Source organism: Hypanus sabinus, chromosome 13, assembly GCF_030144855.1.
Source record: "Hypanus sabinus isolate sHypSab1 chromosome 13, sHypSab1.hap1, whole genome shotgun sequence".
NCBI lineage: Eukaryota > Metazoa > Chordata > Chondrichthyes > Myliobatiformes > Dasyatidae > Hypanus > Hypanus sabinus.
Genome location: NC_082718.1, coordinates 75,794,891 through 75,819,780, shown reverse-complemented (window position 1 = coordinate 75,819,780; position 24,890 = coordinate 75,794,891). Strand labels below are relative to the sequence as shown.

The 24,890-nt window shown below is 41.9% G+C and overlaps 2 protein-coding genes across 6 annotated transcripts in view; one reads left to right on the top strand and one right to left on the bottom strand.

The window, feature by feature from the left end:
• The window catches only part of tchp (trichoplein, keratin filament binding), a 39,245-nt gene extending 28,282 nt beyond the window's left edge, over positions 1–10,963 (bottom strand). The window contains exons 1-6 of one of the 5 annotated variants that reach the window (XM_059987904.1): positions 10,830–10,963; positions 9,328–9,527; positions 7,835–8,045; positions 6,044–6,100; positions 3,827–3,895; positions 1,901–2,074 (exon numbers count right to left, since the gene is read on the bottom strand). In XM_059987904.1, coding sequence (XP_059843887.1) covers positions 1,901–2,074; positions 3,827–3,895; positions 6,044–6,100; positions 7,835–8,045; positions 9,328–9,518 — 702 coding nt within the window. In that variant the 5' untranslated portion in view covers positions 9,519–9,527; positions 10,830–10,963. Of the gene's footprint in view, positions 1–1,900; positions 2,075–3,826; positions 3,896–6,043; positions 6,101–7,834; positions 8,046–9,327; positions 9,528–10,683 lie in introns of all 5 variants that reach the window. The other 4 variants (XM_059987907.1, XM_059987905.1, XM_059987902.1 and 1 more) reach the window with 4 other exon arrangements.
• A 7,288-nt stretch (positions 10,964–18,251) lies between these two features.
• Positions 18,252–24,890, top strand: part of gltpa (glycolipid transfer protein a) — a 41,190-nt gene continuing 34,551 nt past the window's right edge. The window contains exon 1 of the mRNA XM_059987901.1: positions 18,252–18,438. Coding sequence (XP_059843884.1) covers positions 18,336–18,438 — 103 coding nt within the window. The 5' untranslated portion in view covers positions 18,252–18,335. The remainder of the gene's footprint in view (positions 18,439–24,890) is intronic.

The window sequence follows — 24,890 nt, the reverse complement described above, 5'->3', positions numbered from 1 at the left end:
ATAGGTCAATGGCAGATGCAATCTCAATGGCTCTTCACATGGCTTTAGACCACCTGGACAACACAAACACCTATGTCAGGATGTTGTTCATTGACTATAGCTCAGCATTTAATCCCATCATTCCCACAATCCTGATTGAGGAGTTGCAGAACCTGGGCCTCTGTACCTCCCTCTGCAATTGAACCCTCTTCTTCCTAACCAGAAGACCACAATCTGTGTGGATTAGTGATAACATCTCCTCCTCACTGACGATCAACAATGGCGCACCTCAGGGGTGTGTTCTTAGCCCATTGCTCTGCTCTCTAATATACACATGACTGTGTGGCTCAGCATAGCTCAAATACCATCTATAAAACTGCTGATGATACAACCATTGTTGGTAGAATCTCAGGTGGTGAAGAGAGGGCGTACAGGAGCGAGATATGCCAACTAGTAGAGTGGTATTGCAGCAACAACCTTGCACTCAATGTCAGTAAGACAAAAGAGCTGATTGTGGACTTCAGGAAGGGTAAGATGAAGGAACACATACCAATCCTCATAGAGGGATCAGAAGTGGAGAGAGGGAGCAGGTTCAAGTTCCTGGGTGTCAAGATCTCTGAGGATCTAACCTGGTCCCAACATATCAATGTAGTTATAAAGAAGGGAAGACAGCAGCTATACTTCATTAGAAGTATGAAGAGATTTGGCATGCCAACAAATACACTCAAAAACTTCTGTAGATGTACCGTGGAGAGCATTCTGACAGGCTGCATCACCGTCTGGTATGGAGAGGCTACTACACAGAACCGAAAGAAGATGCAGAGGGGTGTAAATCTAGTCAGCTCCATCTTGGGTACTAGCCTACAAAGTACCTAGGACATCTTCAGGGAGTGGTGTCTCAGAAAGGCAGCGTCCATTATTAAGGACCTCCAGCACCCTGGGCATGCCCTTTTCTCACTGTTCCCATCAGGTAGGAGGCACAAACTCAGCGATTCAGGGACAGCTTCTTCCCCTCTGCCATCTGTTTCCTAAATGGACATTGAACCCTTGTACACTACCTCACTTTTTTTAAACATACAGTATTTCATATTACAATTACGTATACTATAATTGATTGATTTATTTTTTATTATATTTTTTAAATTTTATTTATTTTTCTCTTCTATATTATGTATTACATTGAACTGCTGCTGCTAAGTTAACACTTGGCACGTAGCCAAGTGGTTAAGGTGTTGGTCTAGTGATCTGAAGGTCACTAGTTCAAGCCTCAGCTAAGGCAGCGTGTTGTGTCTTTGAGCAAGGCACTTAACCACACATTGGTCTGTGATGACACCGGTGCCAAGCCGCATCGGCCCTTGCCCTTCCCTTGGACAACATCGGTGGTGTGGAGAGGGGGGATTTGCAGCTTGGGCAACCACCAGTCTCCCATACAACCCTGCCCAGGCCTGTGCCCTGGAAACTTTCCAAGGCGCAAATCTATGGTCTCTCCGATGCCTATAAGTTAACAAATTTCACGTCACATGCCAGTGATAATAAACCTGATTCTGATAAGATGGGTGACCTTGGCTATTATCAAGATTGTCTGCCTGGCTTCAGTGGTCGCAGTGGTTGTGACATGCACCAACTGCTCATACGACTATCCGCCACCGGCTCCTATCACTTCATGTGACCCTGATCTGGGGGGGGCTAACAGGCACTACACCTTGCCCAACAGCAACCTGTGCTCCCTTGGTAAGAGACATATCTCCACTCCGCCACCCACACCTTTTAGAGTATCCTCACCAGAAGTACATGGCAGTTCAAGCAGGTGTCTCATCAGCACATTCTCAAAGCCATTTAGCAAATGGTGGTCTTGTCAAACACAATAAATCCTGAAAAATGAATTTAAAAAAAAAAAAGACCAAAGCAAATCAATTCTTACCTCAACCTCCCGTAAACGCAGCTCTTCCATCTGTTGTTGCAGAATCTCTGCTTGCTTCAGGTCTTCCTGTCTTCTTCTCGCCTCTTCCTGCTTTATTCGCTCTAGGGCCTGCTTTCGAGCAATTTCATATTCGTTCTCCAGTCTTTTCTTCTCCTCTAACTCTGCCTCTTCTTGCTAAAGAAGAATGCAAAACCAAGACACACTATCACAGCCAGCATTTATGTTTTGGCACCAGTCACAAAAAAATCTGCTTATCATTACAAGATCCAGCACCTCTGCAAAATTCAGATAAACAAATTTGTCAACACAGAAACCTCGTTCAAGGTCCAAATTAAAATCCACCTTTATGACCAATTTTCTACACATCACTGGCTCTCCCAAAAGCTTGAAGCACATTTGTCCCTAATTATTGTTGGGGTGTCTTCCTGCCTGAAAAGGTACACCAGTTTTAATTAACTATTAGTTCCAAGTCATATTACCAAGTTAATATCATAACATAATAAGCCAGTTTACACTGGATGTCCTTGCATAGTTTTTCAGGTTCAAACCAATTGCAGATGGGATATCTACAGGCATTGGATTTTGGGATTGATATCATATCGATAGCAGCTTGCTTAAAATGCAGATCCCTCAGTACCTTAACAAAATCATTCACTCAATAAATGAATGTCACTGCTTCCTTTTTTTAATGCTATGGACCCCTTTGGTACCCTGGTGAAGTTTATGGTGCCATTTTTATTTGGCCAACTACATTGTATGAGCGCCTAAAGAAAGGAAGACTGTAATCACATTTGATATACCAGCACATCTACTACTGTAAGTTTGAAGTACTAATGAGTGTGCCATAAACAATATTTTGAGATACTCGGAACAACTGTAAGATGATATGAAAATATCTGTTGGTGTCAAAGTCACAGGTACGGATAATACTACTGTGGTTTGTTGCCTACATTCATAATTGAAAGAAATACTAAATTTCATTTGGAGGTTAGTAAAAATAAAGATGTAAATATTTTCCCATCCAAGTTCACTGACCCTCTGGAATCTATCCACAGACTCTGCCCCTACCACCCGCCACCCCCCCCCCCCCAAGAGGTCAATGGGCCTCTGGTTAAAATCCCCTGGCCTAAAGGACCATTAATCTCTTGCCTGCCTGTTCCCAGGGACTTCCAGAGATAAGTAAGACAGAGAGAAAAAAATTTAAACAGATGCAAGCAATTGCGGGTGGGGTTAAGTGTGAAAAAGGCAATTATATCAAATGTCCCACTCAAATCCAGTAATTATCAGATTTTACTGAGGCTGAACAAGCTTTTGCTTTTCTGTTAAGTTTTTAAAAAAGGAGGGATAATTATTCCAGTTAACACTGGAATAAGCCACATCTTCCAAAGGGACAGGAGGGAAACAAGTACCAGCACAATTTATTTTAAAACATTTGAAAGATTCACATGTCATATCTAATAAAACTGGATATGATTTTGCACGCAGCAGGTTATTTTAAATTATTATCTGTCAAACAAAGTAAGGTATAGAAGCAACTTAATTAATTTGTATTATATAAATGTTGATGCTAATTCAAAGTACAGCATAGTAAACGTAATTATAACCATTGCAACATTTGCTTGCAGGTTAAATAAACTAATATAATCATTAACGTCTGGCCTGCTCTCAGCGAATATTGGCATGACTTTTCTTGTGTGTTTAAAGAACTGTGCGAAGAAGATACAAACATCTACTTCATATTACAAGGTAATACTATTGCTAACACAAGGTACAATCTTGGGCAGCATGGGCACTTGCCCCTAAAACACGCATGTTTAAACTGCTAATGGGAATGATTTATCACCACCGCACCACAAACCAAACACAAAACCCTAAATGTTGTTTCGTTCAGAATTGGATAATATCAAACATGAAAATATTGTTTACCTGTCGTTTTTCTGTGACCTGTGAATGCCAGCTGTCTGTAACATGTGCCTTGTGCAAATCTGACTGGAGCTGTATTCAAAAATAATGTAAAATTAACTAATTGTTAATATTTCTATTATCCTATCCTATGACCAAGAGGGTACAAACCAAGAGAAATCTTACTATCAGAATCATATTACAATTTAAAAGCAATTTAAGATTAGCAATTGTGGACCTTATTCTAACAGAAAGGCATTCTACACAGATCATGAATGATGGCTTTCATTCCACCAAGACATCTCATTACTCATACTACTTGCTGGAACAACTCAACAGGTCAGGCAGCATCAATAGAGAGGAATAAAGAATCGATGTTTCAGGCCGAGACATGTCATCAGGAAGGGTTCTGATGAATGGTCTCAGCCCTAAATGTCAATTATTCACACCTCTCCATAGATGCTGCCTGACCTGCAGAGTTCCTCTATCATTGTGTGTATGTTACTTTTGGAGTTCCAGCATCTGCAGAATCTCTTGTATTTAGCATTACACATACTTAAGTGATCAAATACCATCTCTCTCAACTATGAGGATTCAGTTATTGCAAGCTGCTCGAACCAGCATCCATTCATTGCAAAAAAGAACTGACACACCTATTCTACACTGTGTAGAAGCAGAAATGGTAGGTGACTGTGTCAGTGGGGTTCTAAACTTGTATTTCATAAAATATAGTACCAAAGTAAATGTCTGACCCTTCAGTATAAACAGGAGCAGACTAGATGGTAATGGAAGTACCCAATTTTAATTGTAGAAATAGATCTGAAAGTATCATAGATCAGACAACAGAGAGGGAGGTCCTCCAATGATCAGCATCAAACACCGTAGCTGTCATAAGCAAGCCAGGCAGTACAATTCGAAGAGCAAGCTGTTTCCCATGCAGCAGGCTCCCCCTTTCCATGCAGACGATGGATCCAAAGGAATGGCAGAGATCGATACAGCTTGGCACCAGCACTGTCGCATGAGTTGCCAGTCAGCAGAATTGCCTCAGGGACGCAACTCCAGTTTTGGATTTTTCCTCAGGCTTGACTCCTGAAGTCTTTCCCATGAGTGGGTACTGCCTCAAGACAGCGGAGGTTTGAGATCAGAGTTTTCCTTCTCCTAGATGAGCTGCCAACCATGGCTGACAAGGCCCATCTGCCTGAAGCAACTGGTTTTAAGGCATCAGTAAACTGCTTTTGCCCTTTCTCCTGTCAGTACGAAAGAGGACCATCTGGGTATGCTGTGTGTAGCAAGTTTATGCTACAGAAGGAATTTCCATTTATATTAAAAAACTATTCTATCTTTCCCAGCACAGACACAATGAACTTTGTTTATGCTGAAACTGCTGTCCACGAAGGCTACTAGCAGACATCCCACCCTGCAAAAACTCATTTCAGGGAGGTAGCACCCCCACCCCCACAACCCCATATCCCCCCCACTCCCGGTCTACCTCCAAGAGTGTATGTAATACTTTGTTTAGTGAGTTTGTCTAATCTGTAAACCAAGTTGGGTATGCGCAGAAAATGTGACATTAAAATATGTACTTATATTATCATGGAGTCATTTTTTTTATTCTATTACAACTTTAAGCAAGTCTACAGGGAGTTTGGCCTCATCACGTAGGACATCAATAGAGTAGCTCTTTAGCAGCTAGACAGCTAGTTTAAATAACATTAGCTATGAGAATGAACAAATGACACCTGTTAAACTCACCTCAACATGTCTTTCACATTTTAACCCACCACGGGCAATAGAAAAATAACAGTGCGGCAAGCAACACTCTCATTATTTTTGAGGTCGACTGTAAAGTCCGCCCACAGAGAAAAATGACAGGTCTACTTAGCACGAAGAGAGACCAATCAGGATGCTCCCTCTCGCTCTTCCTCTTCCTCTCAAAAAAATAGATTTCCAGGATATTGTATACAATTTGTGGGCATCAAAGAGCTGCTATCAATATGCAGGAGACTCCCGGAACTTCTGGGAGAGGTGGGATTTCTGGCTAACAGGGACTGATATGAAGTGACATCAGGGTCAAATGCCTCACAAATTGTTTCTGTTTACTTTCTTATGAATGCTGCTTAAACAGTGCTATGTGTCTGTGATGCTTTTAATTGCACCTGTGCACACATACTTATGCATATGATGAAAAATTGACCTTTCAGATCCAGTTTCCCCCTTATTTGAGATTGTTTCTTTACTCACTTGTTGGAGTTCGGTATTGTTCTTCTTCCAGTGCTCATATAACAACTCTTCAGCAACCTGAGAAGAGAGGTGCAGGAATAGTTTGGCCTAGCTAATAACAAAATCTGAAGTGGTTAGCATCTCAACGATTATCAACAAGAATGCTGCTTCATGAGATGTTCCATTCTCATTGTCAGAAGCACCATAATTAAATAATGGTTCAACTAGTTAGTAGGTCCAAAACATACACAAAAGACTTAACTTAAGAAAGTGTAAGGAGGTTTAAAAAGTGAACCCACCACCCAATGCTATCATACCAAGAAGACATTAAGTTCTAAACCCAAGCTGCACCATTTAAGTAATCTCAATCAAGTTAACAAGTAGGGCAGCTCCAGTTTACCACTCTGGCCTTGCCTGGATCTTATGAGATACAGCGTGGAACAGGCCCTTCTAGCCTTTGAGCCGTGCTGCCCAGCAATCCCCTGATTTAATCCTAGCCTAATCACAGGACACTTTAAAATGACCAATTAACCAACTAACTGGTACATCTTTGAACCGTGGGAGGAAACAGGGGCACCTGGAGGAAACCTCAGTGGTCACAGGGAGAAAGTAAAGCATTGTGCTAACTACTCTCTACCGTGTGTAGTGAGAAAGTTCAGCTTCTTCACCAGCTTAGTTGCTACCATATGACATCTGTGGATTTGTGCACATCGGCTGTGTACAATTCTGGGCTACACTTTAACATCAAGCCTTTAAGAATGAATATCATGCTGGCACACTGACCCTTTAAAAACTGACTGTCAATTTTCTCCATTTTTAAGCATTCATGAAAGAAAATACAAGCTTTAAAAATATACATTTACTCAACTTAGGAGTTTATGATTTTGCAAATATGGTCAAAGACAGACAATTTTTTGTTAAAAGGGAGATGTTGTTTCTTGCTCTTTTGGTACTCACAGAACTGTACCCCAGCATATCACTGCGTTCATTTGGGAAGAAATTCATTGAAAAGAGGCCTGTTAATTATTCCACCAACTTTGTTTCATGTGTGTGGTCTTTCCCCTTATTGAATTTATCACATGCTACATTGTATAATAACAAATTTTATTTACTACTACTCTTATAGAACTCATTGGAGTAGTTCTAATTTTTTCAACTTGCTATGTGAAGTACTAGTGTTCTGCTGGGGTTCTTAGATTGGGGTTCTTAGCTTTTATATCAGATTTCAGCCTGTAACTCACCCACAACATCCAGCATTCTATACAATAGGGTGGACTTAAAAAGCACTGATTACATTACAAACTGTAACCCACTCCCAAGTATCCATTATTCTGCTTTAATGCACTGATTAGATTGCAGCCTGTAACTCATCTCAAATCATGATGCAGTGAGGGACTACCACATGTGTAATCACTGATATGTGGATCTTGACAGAGAATGTCAGCAAGCCCCAAAGTATGTGTATGACGCATATACACACAGAGACTTTCCAGCACAGCGCACCTCTGGAGCAATCCCCAAAATGCTGATTCTACCCTTGCCTTACTTGCAGATAGCAGTACTATGGTTCCTAATGGACCAAAGCCTCGAAGTAAAACAAATCAGAAGCCAGAAGTCTGAAACAAAAGTAGAAAATACTGAAACAACAGGCCAGACAAGATGTGTGGAAGGAAAAACAGTAATAAAGGGTCCTTAACCTGAAACATTAACCACTTCTCCTCTTCTCATCATTCACCACTTCTCAGACTTGAGTCCACCCAAGGCTACTTGGGACCCATCACCCCAGTTTTTATTGCAAAGTCTAGTTTCTACCTTTCTTCGATGTTCTTCACGAGCTGATTTCAATTCCTCAGTCTTCTTTTTTGCCTCCTGTATGAGACGACCTGAATCCATCTTCAGCTCACGGAGCTCTGCTTCAAGCAGATCCTGCTCTTCTTGCAGTAAGCTCTGGAGCTTTCGCCGCCTTTGCTCTAGGTTACATAGTTTTTCCTCCTGCTGACGATTTCTGTGGTATGCTGTCATACTGCCAAGGAAAGAAATGACATGCCTAGATGTATCTTTGTAACAGTCAGACATGTTATTTGTTTGAAATAAATATAATCCCAAAATGTTATTTCACAGATTTTCTAAACTCATTATACACATGCATGATCAATCTAACCCTTGCATCCTAATCAACCTATAACACTCCAATTTTCTTACATTTATGTGCCAATCTTTTAAATGTCTCTATCGTATCAGCCTCGATCACCACCCCTGGCAGTGCAGTCCAAGCTCCCACCGCTTTCCGTGAAAAAAAAACACCCAACTCTCGTACCATCTCCCCTAGACTATCCTCCAATCACCTTTAATCTCGTATTAGTCATTGCTGCCCTCCCTGGGGAAAGGACACTGCTATCCACTCTATCCATGCCTCTTGTCATCTTATACACTTCCCATCCTTCTTTGCCGCAAAGAGAAAAAGCCCTAGCTCACTTAACCTTTCCTCATATGAAATATTCCCTAATGCAGAGTTTTATAGAGCAGATACATTACCTTGTGACTCTTGAACTCGTCCCCAATTAATGAAGGCCAACACTCCATACAGCCTCTTAACCACCCTATCAATTTGCCTGGCAACTTTGAAGCACTTAGACCATGAGATCCCCCTGCTCCTCCACACTGCTAAGAATCCTGCCATTAACCTTGTATTTCACCTTCCCCTTCATTTTTGATCTTCCAAAGTGCATCACTTCACACTTTTCCGGATTGAACGTCATCTCAGCCCAGCTCTGTATCCTGTCAACCTACACAACCTTCTACACTATCCACAACACCACCAACCTTTCTGTCATCTGTAAACTTTCTAACCCACCCTTCTACTTCTTCATCCAAGTCCTTTATAAAAATCACAAAGAACAGGGGTCCCAGAACACCACTAGTCACACCGACTTTCGGTCAGGGAGTTGTGTTACTATCTCATAGAAGGATGCACTTGTCTTCAATTTCTTTCCAGGATAGCTAATCAATTACATTCTTTATTTAAAGAAGCCAGATTTATCATCACCAAGTGTGAAAAAGATTGAGTTTGATTGCGAGACCTCCAGGTTAGTATAGCCCTCTCATTTCTGGGTATGTAGTCATCTACCTCCACGAGAATCATACCCCACTAAAAATCAGTGCTTTCACAGGGGAGGCTCAGAACAATACAAACCCACTGGCTAATTGAAATAAGCACCTTTGGTACACCCAATTCAAAGAGATGCACAGTTCTAGGGTCTCATTGGTAGCTCCTTAATGTAAATCACTTGACTTGTAGTTTCTACCTTTGCTGGTAAGATTGTCTTGAGCTCCACTGCGCCTGTTTACTACTCCGGACATCGTGCATTTTGAAGTATCGGTGATGCAGCTCCCACTGCGTGCGAAGGCGCTCTTCCTGCTCCCGCTGGCGAACAATTTGCTGTTCCAGCCCTCGACTCCTGGTGCTCCATCTGGATGGGATTGTAGGTAAAGCCATCCGTGTAACCTATGTGATCACACCAAAGTTCACGTGACATATACATGCTGCATATCTTAACCACCAAGTTATCCATAAAGCTATTTCCTCCGGTTGGTTCCCTTAATCTGCCCTGCAAACATTGTCTCTTGATTTCACATGCAGCGAGACCCACACCCAAATCATTTGATGTGTTTTCATTAAGACACATTCTCAGGGAGTTATTGATCATAAAACCATACTTATGGTTGCAAAAGCTCATTTCGAGCAGTACTGACAGAACAGTCAACATGCAGGATAGCTCTGGCTTTTTCTGATGAAGGGACTAGGCCTGAAACGTTACTCCTCTCCCTAGATGCTGCCCGAGTTCCTCCAGCATTTTATGTGTGTTGCTTTGGACTTCCAGCATCTGTAAAATCGCTTGTATTTCTGGTTTTTGTGTAAGAATTACTTGAAATGCTAAATGAAATGAGTGTCTGAGAACCCGTTATTAGCATTAGTGGCAGTGTACAAATACAGGCCTCCAAAATCTTCAATGCAATCCGACAGCTGAAAAGCTTTGTCGTAATTTCACACCTCATTTTACACAACCTAACGACACTGGGTAAAGATTCTGACCAAAATATCTATCAATCCACTAACCTTGACAGACTCACAGTATGTTTGAAACACAAGAAAATCTGCAGATCAAAAGCAACACACACAAAACGCTGGAGGAACTCAGCAGGCCAGGGAGCGTCCATGGAAATGAATAAACAGTCGACGCTTCGGGCCGAGGCCTGTTTCAAGACCTGATGAAGGGTCTCGGCCCGGAATGTCGACTGTTTATTCATTTCCATAGATGCAGCCCGGCCTGCTAGGTTCCTCCAGTGTTTTGTGTGTGTTACTGACGTTATTTTAGTATTGGCTGCATTTAAAGGCAACTGTTGAAATGGTTAACAACTGCTGTATTTGTCCCCACCATTCCTGGGCAATTGTTGTGTGAATTTGCAATGGCATTATTTTCCCCAAACCCGTTGAAATATAGTTACAGGCTTCAACCCTTAGAAGAGCAAATTGGACCATTAGTTTGGATGATCACAATGAGCAGACGTTGGCACGTTCCGGCAGTTAGACTACTGGAACCGTGACAACAGGGCAGAAAAACTCACACAATCCCCTCGCCGAATTACCGCGATGATCATACCTACATTGTACACTTTATCTGCACGGCTTTTGATTTAATTCCCCGGTATAACCAATAAATACCCCAGGCAGGCAGGCAGTACTTCAGGCCCCGTCAATGCCTGCAGGAACAGGATCCCGATTCAATGGAGAAGTAAAATGCTATACCCAGGGTCCTGAACACGGCCTCCAAAACACAAACGACCTTTAGTTTAACTTGTTGCCGTCTAACTCCATTAAATGCAACCGTTTGCTCGCTGGCCGCGTAGCTCATAGCAACCAAGAGCCACTTCCGCAAGATGTACGGAGCCTGCCCGCGACCATAGTCAGTCCTCCCCGTTCGGGAAACGCGCTTTCGAAACACAAGAACACTGGGAGTTGGCCAGCCAGCTCCTCTGTACCACTATGACTAATCTGCCCTAGGTCTCGGTTCTTCTCCTATCCCAGCTCCACATAGCCCACAGTCCCCGATATTTCAAAAATTAATCTACTCCCTCGTTCAATACCACCAGTGATTCTGCCTCCAACAATCTGCTGAGAATTCCAGAGATTAAGCAAGGAAAGTATGCCCATGTTGGTTTTAAGTGACCACTTCCTGATTCTGTAACCATGTCCTACCTGACTGACATGATTGAATTTTACAAAGAGCTAAGTGTGGTGGCATGGCTGGTGGAGCTGAGGTGCTCCACATGAACTGCAGCTAGGCATTTGTCATGTTCCCGCATGGGAAACTGGCCCAAAAGGTGAGAAGGAACCCATGGATACAGGATAATTTGGTAAACTTACTCTGAAACTGGCTTGGTGATAGCAGACCGAAGGGAATGGCTGCTTTTGTGACCAGAAGCTTGTGACCTGTGTTGATTAGGTGTTGAGATCCCTGTTTGTTAGGCACATTACAGGTGTCCCCCGCTTTATGAATTTTTGCTTTATGTCACTTCGCTTTTACAAAAGACCTACATTAGTAACCTGTTTTCACATTACAAAGAGGATTTCACTTTTGTGAAAATTTTTCCCATATAAGTTAATGGTTCTTTGCTTTACGCCATTTTGGCTGAAGAAAGGTTTCATAGGAACACTCTACCTTTGTAAAGCGGGTATACCAGTATATGTCTGGATATGGATATAGACGTATAGAACTTGTACAGCACAAGAACAGGCCTTTTCACCCACATCGTCCATGCTGACCACAATACCTCTCTCAGCAAATCCCAATTGCCACATTAGGCCTGTCTCCCTCTGTGCCTTTTCTACCCAAGTACCTGTGCAAATGCTTTCTTAAAATTGTAATGGTATCTGCACCCACCAGCTACTCTAGCAGCTCATTCCTGGTATTCACCAACTTCTGTGTGAAAAGCATTCACCTTCGGCCCTCCTTCTCTGCACCCCCCAACCACCATAAAACTGTACCCTCTAGTTTAACGGTCCTCCGACCTGGAAAAAAAAATTCTGCCTATCCAGTCCAAACGCTTCAAAATTTTACAGGGTTTCTCCACCCCCACCCCACACTCAGCCTCCTATGTTTCAGTGAGAATATATCTAGTATGTCCAACCTTTCCTTACATACAAAACCCTCCTTCCCAGGCAACAGCCTGATGATCTCTTCTGCTTTTTCTATTGCAGTACTCTTCCTACAGCGTTGTGATCAAAGTTCAAGTCCTACTATAGTCATTGGTGCAATTAAATTTAACTAATTTAATATATTTACAACACGGAGGCTATTATCAATAACTCTGATTTTGAGAATGGTTTGAGAATTGTCAAGGAAGGAAATTTGCAGTCTGTAGTTGCTTTGGCCTCTATGTGACTCCAGGTGCATGATGTACTAGTTAACACTTAAATGCTAATCAATGTCCTATGAAAAAAATAAACAAAAATTGACTCAGATTTTATATAATGTTTATTGAATGTTTCAAAAACTGTCGGATCTCTGTAATTTTCCATCCCTTTGTTCTTTTAGGAGTTCAGGAAGGAGCAAAAGTCTTTGATTCTTCATGAATGTTTATTTTAATGTTTAACAAAGATACAGAGAGTTTGAAAGTAAGTGAGGAGCTGAGAAGCAAAGCAGAGATTAAAGAGATTCAATACAGTGCTTCGAAAAAACTATCACTTTTAGTTAATAGAAATTCCTTAAAGATAAACCAATACAGATGCTACACAATTAAAGCAATTATAATCCATGTATAATATGCTAATACTGAGCCAATTAAAAAATGAAAAGTTTTCTGACTGTAAAATTAAAAATAAAAACTGCAAATTAGTTTCTTCTACAAATGAGTAAATAAATAAGAGAATGAGACAGATAAAAAAATTGCAGTGATTTCATGTTCCACCTGGAGTAACTACCATGATGTTTGTTATGAAAAATGTGAATGATTTTGTTAACTGTCACTTTGATAAAATGATTACTACCAGCAGGGGTCTTGTCAAAGCTATATGTTATTCTTAATATTATTGAAATATTAATAAATCTTTTATTTTGTCTTTTACAAAATCCTCTGTTGCATTTGCTTCATCTGTTTTTCTCCTTATTCTCTTTAAAGCACCCTAAAATGTCTGCATTGTGTGTAGCGTAATTTTTCTTCCAATTGTTACTAATATATTCTTTCATAATGTTCATCAGAACTTTGCAAACTTGATGAGATTTTTCCAGATCAGTATTACGCAGAGATAAAGTGTACCTTTCTGTCCGCATTCATTGTCAGTGTTTGCCCCATTTAAATTATTGAACGCATGTAAATATTTAATGCAAGTAAATAATATGTGCTAATTACAGCATATGTAAAGAAGATCTTTGCTAAGTCATACTTATATTCACTCTAATGAGCAAATGATGGTCTCCCTGGGTAAGTAAACATAATTGCTTGTCCTGATTTCAATTATATAGTATTTGTGTCCTTGAATATTTGATGATTCTGTTAAACTAGGATTCAGCATCGTCACACATTAAGGGGATGCTTCATTGGTGATAACTTAGGACTCTTTCTTCATCTACCCAGTGATAGGGACAAACAATGAAAAATAATAATAAGCATACTGAAGAATACTAAAAATCATATCAAATAATACATTTTTGTTACTCTTTTTGTTTCCTGCTTCACTTGATATTGTTTGTGCTGACATTAAATAAAATATTCAGGATGAGGACATTGATATAACAGGGTTTTCATTGAATAAAAATAGAAGAGAGCTGTGGACATTGGCAGATCTGTGATGCAAATTAGAGTGAATAAACGGGACACCTTGCAAAATTAGCTTTTAAATTATAAATTAATGTCTCCATTAAGAAATTTTGAATAGTTAACTATTGTATTTGAGTTTGCTGGAACAAAAATGTTTATTTGTGATCTAATTCAGAGATTCTGTGTGAGTCATACGTTTATAATTATTGACTGTTATTGTTTTCTTGCTGCAGGTCGTGCCAAAATCAGAATCAGAATCAGGTTTAATATCACCGGCAAATACCGTGAAATTTCATGTCTTTGTCGCTGCACTACAATGCAATATACAATAACAGAAAAACTGTGAAGTACAGTAAGTGTATATTTTAGTTATATTAAATAAGTAGTGCAAAAATAGAAATAAAAAAAGTAGTGTTCATGGGTTCAATGTCCGTTTAGGAATCGGATGGCAGAGGGGAAGAAGCTGTTCCTGAATCATTGAGTTTATTTCTCCTCCCTGATGCTGGCAATGGGAACAAGGCATGTCCTGGGTGACGGGGATGCTGCCTTTTTGAGGCATCGCTGCTTGAAGTCCTGGAGGCTACTCTGGAGCTGACTAAGCTTGTAACTCTGAAGAGCAAAGCAAATTCCTAATGCATGTAGATGTACATGGCAAATAAAGTTGATCCTTGATGTGTAGAGAGAATTTCATTCTTTTGAAAGCATGTGCACACAATGCCAGCTGAACTACCTTCATCATCATCTCAAATGAACGTCTCAGTCAGATTCCAAAGACCTAATTTGCATTAACAAAAACTAAGCCAGTTCCAAACAGACACAAATCTTCCTACATTGAGAATATCTTCAAGGGTCAGTGCAATCTGGGACAAGCCCTCTTCTCATTGCAACCATCGAGGATGAGGTACAGGAGCCTGAAGAACTATATCAATGCTTTAGGAATCGCTGCTTCCCTCTGCTATCAGATCTCTGAATGTTCCATAAACCCATGAACACTAGTTTGTTATTCTTTTGTTTTGACACTACTTACTTTTTACATAGTTTATGAATGGCAGCATGGTAGCAATGTGATTAGCACCATGGTTTATAGTACCAGCAACTGGGTTCAATTCCCAACACTGCCTGTTAGGAGCTTGCGCATCTGCCCCATGACTGTGTGGGTTTCCTCCGGGTGCTCAGGTTTTTTCCATGTGATGGACTACATATACCTGTCTGGACATGCCCCTCTGCTGACTGCTCCTGTGGCTCCTCCCACAGACCCCTGTATAAAGGCGATTGGAGGCACTGCTCCTCCCTCAGTCTCCAGGATGTTGTGTGGTGGTCTCTTGCTGCTAATAAAAGCCTATCATTCGCCTCCTGTCTCCAAGAGTTATTGATGGTGCATCACTCTGATTGTCCAAAGATTTACTGGTTCGTAGGCTAATTGCTCATTGTAAATTGTCCTGTCATTAGGCTAGGGTTACAGTGCCTAAGAAAAGTATTTAGTCGTCTGGAAGTTTTCATGTTTTATTGTTTTAAAACATTAAATCACAGTGGATTTAATTTGGTTTTTTTTGGCACTGACCAGCAGAAAAAGACTCTTTCATGTCAAAGTAAAAATAGATCTCCACAAAGTGATCTAAATTAATTACAAATATAAAGCGCAATACAATTGATAAGTGTTCACCCCTTTTATATGACACACCAGATCATCATTGGTGCAGTAAATTTGTTTTAGAAGTCACATAATTAGTTAAAAGGAGATTTAGTTTTAGAGATCCGTGTGCAGTCAAGGTGCTTCAAGTGATTGTAGTAAAAATATACCTGTATCTAACTGCTGGTGAGTCAATATCCTGGAAAAACTACACCATGAAGACAAAAGAACACTCCAAGCAACTCCGCAAAAAGGTTACTGAAAAGCACAAGTCAGGAGATGGGTACAAGAAAATTTCCAAATCACTGAATATCCATTGGAGTACAATTAAATCAATCATCAAGAAATGGAAAGAATATGGCACGGCTGTAAATCTGTCTACAGCAGGCCATCCTCAAAAACTGAGTGACTGTGCAAGAAGGGGATTAGTGAGAGAGGTAACCAAGAGACCCATGACAACTCTGGAGGAGTTAAAAGCTTCAGTGGTTGGGATAGGAAGATGTGCATACAATTGTGCTTCACCAGTTGCAGCTTTATGGGAGAGTGACGGAGAGAAACCCACTGTTGAAAAAAAACTCACATGAAATCTCTGCTAGCATTTACTAGAAGGCACGTGGGAGATTCTGAAGTTAGCTGGAAGGTTCTATAGTCTAATGAAACTAAAATTAAATTTTTAGGCCATCAGACTAAGTGTTAACTGCACATCATTGAAAACCGACCACCCCTACCATGAAGCATGGTGGTGGCTGCATCATGCTGTGGGGATGCTTCACTGCAGCAGGCCCTGGAAGGCTTGTGAAGGTAGAGGATAAAATGAATGCAGAAAATATCATGGAAATCTTGGAGGAAAACCTGATGCAGTCTGCAAGAGAACTGTGACTTGGGAGAAGATTTGTTTTCCAGCAAGACAGTGACCCCAAGCATAAAGCTAAAGTTACACAGGAATGGCTTAAAAACAACAAAAGTAATGTCCTGGAGTGGCCGAGTCAAGCTTCAGTCCTCACTCCAATTGAGAATTTGTGGCTGAACTTGAAGAGGGCTGTTCACTCACCATCCCCATGAAATCTGATAGAGATTGTGCAGTCTAGTAAAGAAGCGCGGGGAAAAATTGCAGTGTCCAGATATGCAAAGCTGATAGAGGCCAACCACCACAGACTCAAAGCTGTAATTACTGCCAAAAGGTGCATCTACTAAATACCGTACTGACTTGAAGGGGATGAATAGTTATGTAATCAATTACTTTGTGTTTTATATTTGTGATTAATTTAGGTCACTTTGTAGAGATATTTCACTTTGACATGAAATATTCTTTTTCTCTTGATTAGTGTCAAAAAATCAAAATTAATTTCTCTGTGATTCAATGTTATAAAACAATAAGATACTAAATCTTCGGTGGGGGTGAATCTTTTTATAGACACTGTAAATCAGAGGGTTGTAAACCAGTGATAATAAATCTGATTCTGCATAGTTGCTTTCTGGAAAGTGACACCACACACACACTACTGGAGGAACTCAGCAGGTCAGGCACACCATCTATGGAGAGGAATAAAGAGTTGACATTTTGGGCCGAGACCCTTCATCAGGACTAGGTGGGAAGTGAAGTGTCCAAGTTAACAGCTTACTTTTGCTTATGAACCAAGTTGATGAAAGCCTTTATTGCAACTCACTGACGTTTTTTTGAAGTGGGCAACGACGCACAGTAGGGTAGTGGTTAGGCCACGGATAGACATATCAGAATAGGAATGGGACGTGGAATTAAAATGTGTGGTCACTGGGAGATCCTGCTTTCTCTGGCGGACCGAGCGTAGGTGTTCAGTGAAACGGTCTCCCAGTCTGCGTCGGGTCTCACCAATATATAAAAGGTCACACCGGGAGCACCGGACACAGTATACCACAGCAGCCTCCTCTACTGTCAAAATGAATTCAGACTCAGGTTGGAGGAACAACACCTTATATACCAGCTGGGTAGCCTCCAACCTGATGGCACTAACATTGACTTCTCTAACTTCTGTTAATGCTCCTCCTCCCCTTCTTACTCCATCCCTGACATATTTAGTTGTTTGTTTTTTTTCTCTCTCTGCCCATCACTCTGCCTGTTATCCATCTCCCTCTGGTGCTGCCCCCCCACTTTCTTTCTCCGGAGGCCTCCCATCCCATGATCCTTTCCCTTCTCCAGCCCGGTATCACTTTCACCAATCACCTTTCCAGCTCTTAGCTTCATCCCACCACCTCCAGTCTTCTCCTATCATTTCGCATTTCCCCCTCCCCCCACTACTTTCAAATCTCTTACTATCTTTCCTTCCAGTTAGTCCTGACGAAGGGTCTCGGCCTAAAACGTCAACAGTGCTTCTCCCTATAGATGCTGCCTGGCCTGCTGTGTTCCACCAGCATTTTGTGTGTGTTGTTGGGATTTAGCACTTGGTATCCTACAATCTTAGAATTCTTTCACTGAGACGACTAAGCATTTAACCTAATATAAATTCCATTTTATTTCTTTATGTACATAAAACATTATTTAAGCTCTCATACTAAGTAAAATTGAAATCTAAGCTAAGTAAAAAACTAAGTAAAATTGAATGTATCTGTTAAACTACATCCTATTGGTAATAGCTGGTAAAAGGGCGGTATTTTCCCTGTTGGTGATTGGCTAATCCTTCCGCAGAGTAGTTTCTGATTGGATATATTTTACTGTCAACGAATTATCATTGCAGGTGGATTGGTTGGTTTGTCATGCGTCTTCGCTGCGATTGGACAGTGTCTGTCGTCATGTCAGGGATAGATGTTCCCTGTTCGATCCGGTTCGCCAGTCGAGTGCTGAGCTCCGGAAACGCCTGTGGCGGTTGTACTTGGTCCAGGTCCGCCGTCATGGCGCTCTTAATGGAGCACCAGTTCAAACAGCTGCCGGCGGACAAGCAGATCGACACCCGCGCTTTCCTGGACAGTGTCTCCTACCTGCCGACCTTCTTTGGTGAGTTGTGGTCGTCGCTGCGGGAAGCGGGAACTTACCCCTCCTGGAGAGCGCTGTTGGGGTGAGTGGGGGATGTTTGACTGCAGTGTGGCAGGTCCGAACGTGGAAGCAAACTCACAACCAGGGTAATGTTAAAATTCTTGTGCCAGCCCGAAGCGTTGACTGTCCATTTCCATGGACGCTGCCTGACCTGCTGAATTCCTCCATCATTTTGTGTGTGTTTTGGATTTCCAGCGTCGGTAAACTTCCCCGTGTTCATGTTACAGTATCTTTTTAATGTTTATTGCGACACTTTCTACATTCATTCACCTAGTTGCTTAAGGTCTTGGATTTTTGTCAACGCATTCTCAGTTGTGACTACTTTGAAGGACCTTTCATTGTAAAGATGCCCCGGTTTCACTTCCACTTTGAGGAGCAAAGTCAACAGTTCAGAACGGTGTGAAAGTCAGCTGCATGTGTCCTGCGTTCCGTTGCTAGGCAGTGGAAAGCTGCTCAGGTGACATTGGTTGCAGTGTGGCCAATGATTAAATGCATTATGAATAAATTGTTAGGACCACTTTGTTCAGACCCTAAATAACATAAATTGTAATCCAACGCGTCTTCAGTAGTGCAGAATGGTAGACAGATGGAAAGTGACACCACACACACACACACTACTGGAGGAACTCAGCAGGTCAGGCACACCATCTATGAAGAGGAATAAAGAGTTGACATTTTGGGCCGAGACCCTTCATCAGGACTAGGTGGGAAGTGAAGTGTCCAAGTTAACAGTTTACTTTTGCTTATGAACCAAGTTGATGAAAGCCTTTATTGCAACTCACTGACGTTTTTTTTTTGAAGTGGGCAACGACTCACGGTAGGGTAGTGGTTAGCACAACCCTTTACAGTACAGGGAACTCGGGTTCAATTCCCACCACTGCCTATATGGCGTTTGCACATTCTCCCTGTTGACCACGTGTGTTTGCACAACCTGCTCCAGTTTCCTCCCAAAGACCTAACCATTGGGATTGCTGGGTGGTGAAGCTCAAAGAGCCAGGAGGGCCTATTCCGCACTGTATCTGAACAAATAAATAAATGTATGAGAAAAATACAGGTGAGTGGCCAAATCAAGATGGAGTTATGGGGATGTGGGGCAATTAGGTCATAGGGAAAATTGGTGGGGCTTGGGAATGGGAGTACTCAGTTATGATAAATAATGAGCATTTAACACGTGAAAATACATGGATTTGCAAGACAGGCATGGAATGACGAAATGCTTGAGTGGTATCCTAATTTCCATGATCACATAATGTACACTCAGTGGCCACTTTATTAGGTTTCTCCTGCACCTAATATAGTGGGAATTGGGTGTACGTTCATGGTCTTTTGCTCACCACTGTTGTAAGCAGTGGTTACTTCAGTTACTGTCACCTTTTGTCAGCTGCAACCAGTCTGGCTGTTCACCTCTGACCTCTCATTATCAAGGTGTTTTCATCCACGCAACCGTAGCTCAGCAGATTTTCTTTTCTCGCACCTTTCTCTGTAAACCCTAGAGACTAGTCTCTGAGATTTTTGCTTCAATGAGCAAGTGCACGTAACAAAGTGGCCACTGAGTGTGTGTTTATTATCAGGACAGTAATGTTGCACAGCAGTTGTTACCAGAGACTGGTTATCATCAGTACTTGCATGGAAAAACAATCAACGTACACCTAGTATTTTGTGTTTTTAATTCTAATTTCCAGTATTTTCTTTTGCATTAAACACTTCTGAAATGCCTTCTTGCTTTTAGTGTTTTTTCCTTCAGTCTGTCAGCATTTAGTGTTTACATGTTGAATGAAGTTATCCCCATTGGTTCAAGAGTTAAAATTAACATTTGTTTTCAGATGACGACTGGTATCCTCAACAATTCAGGCTTCAGTGGAACAATGGGTTCTGTTAAATAAGAAAATTCTGTCATTTCTGTCTTACAATGTTCCACGACTGCACTTTATCTCTAAAAGAGTAGTTATTGTGCAATCACTTGAGTTTGGTAAGATATTCTCTTAAGATGGGTCCTCGGGTGACTATAGAAGCTGATCTTGGATCCACGTATTCTGGTGTGGTGTGGGCAAGTGGAAGAGAAGGTTGTTGGGTCATTTGGTTGTCTTTTCACTCCTTTTGAGGCTACTGCTTCTCTGCGACCCAGTGGAGGTCGATCTCGTGTCGCACAGCTCCCCCTTGAACATATTTCCTCCAGTTGCATCTATCAAGTACAGTTGCTTCCCAGTTTTTAGATGTAATGTTGAGTTTTTTTTTCAGGCTGATTTTTGATGTTATCTTTGAAGTGTTTCCTTTGCCCACCAGGGGCTCATTGACCTTCCTTCAACTGGGAGTAAAGGGTGTACTTGGGGAGATGTGAGTTAGGTATCCAGATGATGTGACCTATCCATCAAGAGTTGGTGTTGCTCTATTGTGGTGGAGGTGCTGCCCATCTTGGCCTCCTGCAGTTAAAAGGATTCTGGTAGCGCAATAGCTTTTCAACCTTGCGCACAGGTTTCTTGTCATCGTTGGACACAATGGGCTGCCACAGTAAACAAAAGCAACTGCGTAGAGGGCGCAAGAATAGTTCACGTACAATCGCTGTCTGTGCTGCAACGAGAATTGATTTTGTGAGAAAGAAGAAAAAGTTCGACTTCTAGTTCCACCAAAAATGGTGCTTGAGTCAGCGAGTTGTTTGTTATGTCTCCCCTCTCGCTATGAAACAAGGACACCTCTTTTTCCCTTATTTTGGAGGGAGAGAGCTTGCAGTATGTAGAATACCGGGTGAACAAGTAGTCTTTGGGGTACTGCAAGCCTGTCTTTATTGATGTTATGCTTTTCGCTTGAGTGCTTGGTGGGAGGTGCCGTTGCTTTTTTGCTGATGGGGGAGGACGGGATTGTTGCTTTTGCTGCTCCTTGTGTGTGGGGGGGGGGTGAGTTCAGGGGGACTTTTGGATTCTAACATTTAGCTCATTCATTTCTTGGTGCACTGCTTTGTTTTCATGGATGTTTGCAAGAAAGAATTTCAGGATGTTTAATGTATAGATTTCTCTGACATTAAATGTACTTATTGAAACCAGTTAAGAAAATCAGTCCAACAGAAGGGTCTCAGCTTGAAGCGTTGACTGTTTACTCTTTTCCAGAGATGCTGCCTGGCCTGCTGAGTTCCTCCAGCATTTTGTGTGTGTTGACATTGGTTTCTCAGCATCAGCAGACTTTCTTGTGTTTGTGGTATCTTTCCATGTCCTTCAATCTGCAGCTGTTCACTGTTAGTGAATTCTGCCCATTGGTTTGGTGATTTTAGCTAACACTTTGTGATTTTAAAAGAAAAAAACCACCTCATGATTTTAAGGTGGAACTTGGAGAGGAGAGGTTCTCTTGCAGTTTTATATTTAACATGAAATGGGTGTCTGGAAAGTAAGTTGATCAGTAACCCTGCTGATTCGTAAACTGCTTGAGCTTAACGTTCTTGGCTTTCCAGCCCATTGGAGTTATTTGATTTGAATTGCTACCAGGCATCACTCAAACCCAACAATTATTGTCTATCAATTATTCAATGTACGTTGCAAGCCAGTGACTGCGGAGTTGACAAGTCTGCATTGTTGCATTGCCAACTCCCTTTCTGTGTTGGTTATATTTTAGTTAACAGCAAGAAGTGTGAGAAATGGTCAAAATGCTGTCTGTTTCCAGAAGTCTTCAGTTTTCAGAAGCCTGTTAAAGCCCAGTGATTCTCGTTAGTGAATTTGTTAACGGGAGCCGTATGGACCAGAGGGCTCGCAAACAGTGGTGGTGCCTCCAGCACTATTTTAGGGTTGCTGATCATGCTAATTTTGTGTGATTCCCCACTGGGAAGTTGTGTACGTTGAGTAAAGATTGCATGTCAGCTGATTCACAAAGCACAAAGCATTTATTCCCAATGGACGGTTAGGGAAGGAGTCAGACAACTGCCTAATGAGACCTGTGAGAGAAAGCTGTTCATTTAGGAGTTTTCTCTCTCTCGGATTTTCAGGCATTGTTAATCGCAGCTGTTGTTATGAGGTGTAAACAAAAGAAGGTGAATCAAAACAGGAGAGATGGGGCGAAGTGCTAGAAGTGACAAGTGTAGAGCACTGTAACTATTGGGAAAAGTGAAATAAAGTACATCGCTTGTAATATCTGTCTGTCCTTCTCAATGTCTTAGTTAAGCAGCCAGCATAATCAAAGAACCTACCCGTTCCGGACATTCTCTCTTCTCCCCTCTTCTATTGGGCACGTACCACCAGGCTGAAGAACAGTTTTTACCCTGCTTTAATAAAACCAGTAAATGGTTTGCTGGTATGACGAGGTTATTGTTTGGTAACACACACAAAACGGTGTAGGAAGTCAGCAGGTCAGGCAGCATCTACGAAAAGGAATAAATAGTTGACGTTTTGGGCCAAGAGCAAAAAAGACTGGAAAGAAAGGGGGGAAAAGCCAGTATAGGAAGGTGGGTCCTGGCTTCTCGCCTCATTCTCCCCTCCACCTCTCTTCCCCCTTTTCTGGTTTAACCTGTCACTTGCTAGCTTGTACTCCTTTCCCTTCTCTTCCCCCCCACCCCCCCACCACCACCTTATTTTGGCTTCTCCCCCCTTTCTTTCCAGTCTTTTTTGCTCTTGGCCCAAAATGTCAACTGTTTATTCCTTTTCGTAGATGCTGCCTGACCTGCTGAGTTGCTCCAGCATTTAGTGTGTGTTACTATGGATTTCCAGCTTTTACAGATTATTTTGTGTTTATGATTTGCATCTTATTGTTTGCCTGGACTGCACTTTCTAGGTAGCCCTTACTGTTTACAGTATTCTGCATTATTGTGTTTTGTGTTGTGCTGCATAATGATTTGATCATTATGAAAAGTGTGCAAGACAAACTTCTCACTGTGTCTCAGTTTATGCGACAATAATAAACTGATCCCTGTTCCAATCCTGACGCTCAGTAGGCTCAGCGTTGTCCTTCATTTCAGTCGCCACTTGCACTGCCCTTTCCACTTTCACACATGGTTTTTATATTTCCTGTTCCAATGGTGGTCCTGGATGATAGAGGTAATTTCTTCTGTATGGGATAGAGACTTGGAGGACAACAAAAACTGTCATCAGGAAGGTCCAGACCATTATTAATATCTGTCGGAGAAAAATCCTCCGGATCCAGTGGTAGTCAAGATAGTCCAGTCCAGGCTGGCACCAGACTACCCGCCATCATGGGTGTGCAGTATATGCAGAAAGGTGCTGGGTAAGGGCCAGTAACATCATGAAGTACCCCACCCACCCTGCTCATGAACTTTGCCCCACTCCCATCATGGAGGAGGCTACATAGCATCCATGCCAGGGCCGCCAGACTCAAAAACAGTTACTTTTCCCAAGGAGTAAGGCTGGAGCAACACTTCCACCCACTAACCCAGCCCTTCACATGCCAACTACATTACTTTATTGTTTCCTGTCAGTTACCTTATGTACAGACACTCCTGAGCTTATTATCACTACAATCAATGTATATAAGCTATCTTGTGTGTTTATATTTATTGAGTTTTTAAATTTGTTTTTTATCTTACAGCTTTTTAAAAATATACTGCATCAGATCTGGAGTAAGAATTATTTTGTTCTCCTTTACATTTGTAAACTAGAAATGACATTAAACAATCTTAATCATGAAATTTGTCCAGCATCTTTGCAGATATTTCTAACTAGTTTGAAAAGACAGATGCTGAACTAAATGGTAACTTTTGTTTATTTCATGCCACATTTTAGTTCTGCAACACAGATTACGAAAGGAAACAGTTCATGATAACTCTTCATAAGCAGAACTGTAAGTCAGAGATGAACAGAAACAGGCGCGGGGGGAGTGGAGGGCTGTGGAGAGCGGGCGTGGGGGGAGTGGAGGGCTGTGGAGAGCGGGTGCGGGGGGAGTGGAGGGCTGCGGAGAGCAGGCGCAGGCGCAGGCGAGTGGAGGGCTGCGGAGAGCAGGCCCGGGGGGAGTGGAGGGCTGCGGAGAGCAGGCGCGGGGGGAGTGGAGGGCTGTGGAGAGCAGGCGCGGGGGGAGTGGCAGTCAGCTGACTCAGTCTGCTTCATGTCCCCGACCATGCTCAACTCAGCACAGCCCCCCATTGTCGTATTGGGGAGGGATGGGTGTGGAGAAGATGCATGAAATTATCCTCTTCCCACTTAGTAGAAGATGTCTGCCCTACAGCAGCGATGAATCATCCTGCCTGTTTCTCAAACACATTCACATTCACAGGTTGTCTGTAAGTTGGGTGCTTGTAGCCTGGGGAAGGCCTATAAATTTATCTTGTATATTTCATAGATTAGCTAAATGTATACCTGAGAGAATTTCAGTATCCAGCAGGGAAAGTTGGACTTGAGCCTGAGTTCTGTCTGTCTACATTGACAGATTGGTATTAATGTTAGTGTTGAACCTGGGTCAATATTGGAATTTACTGGAGAAGTCTT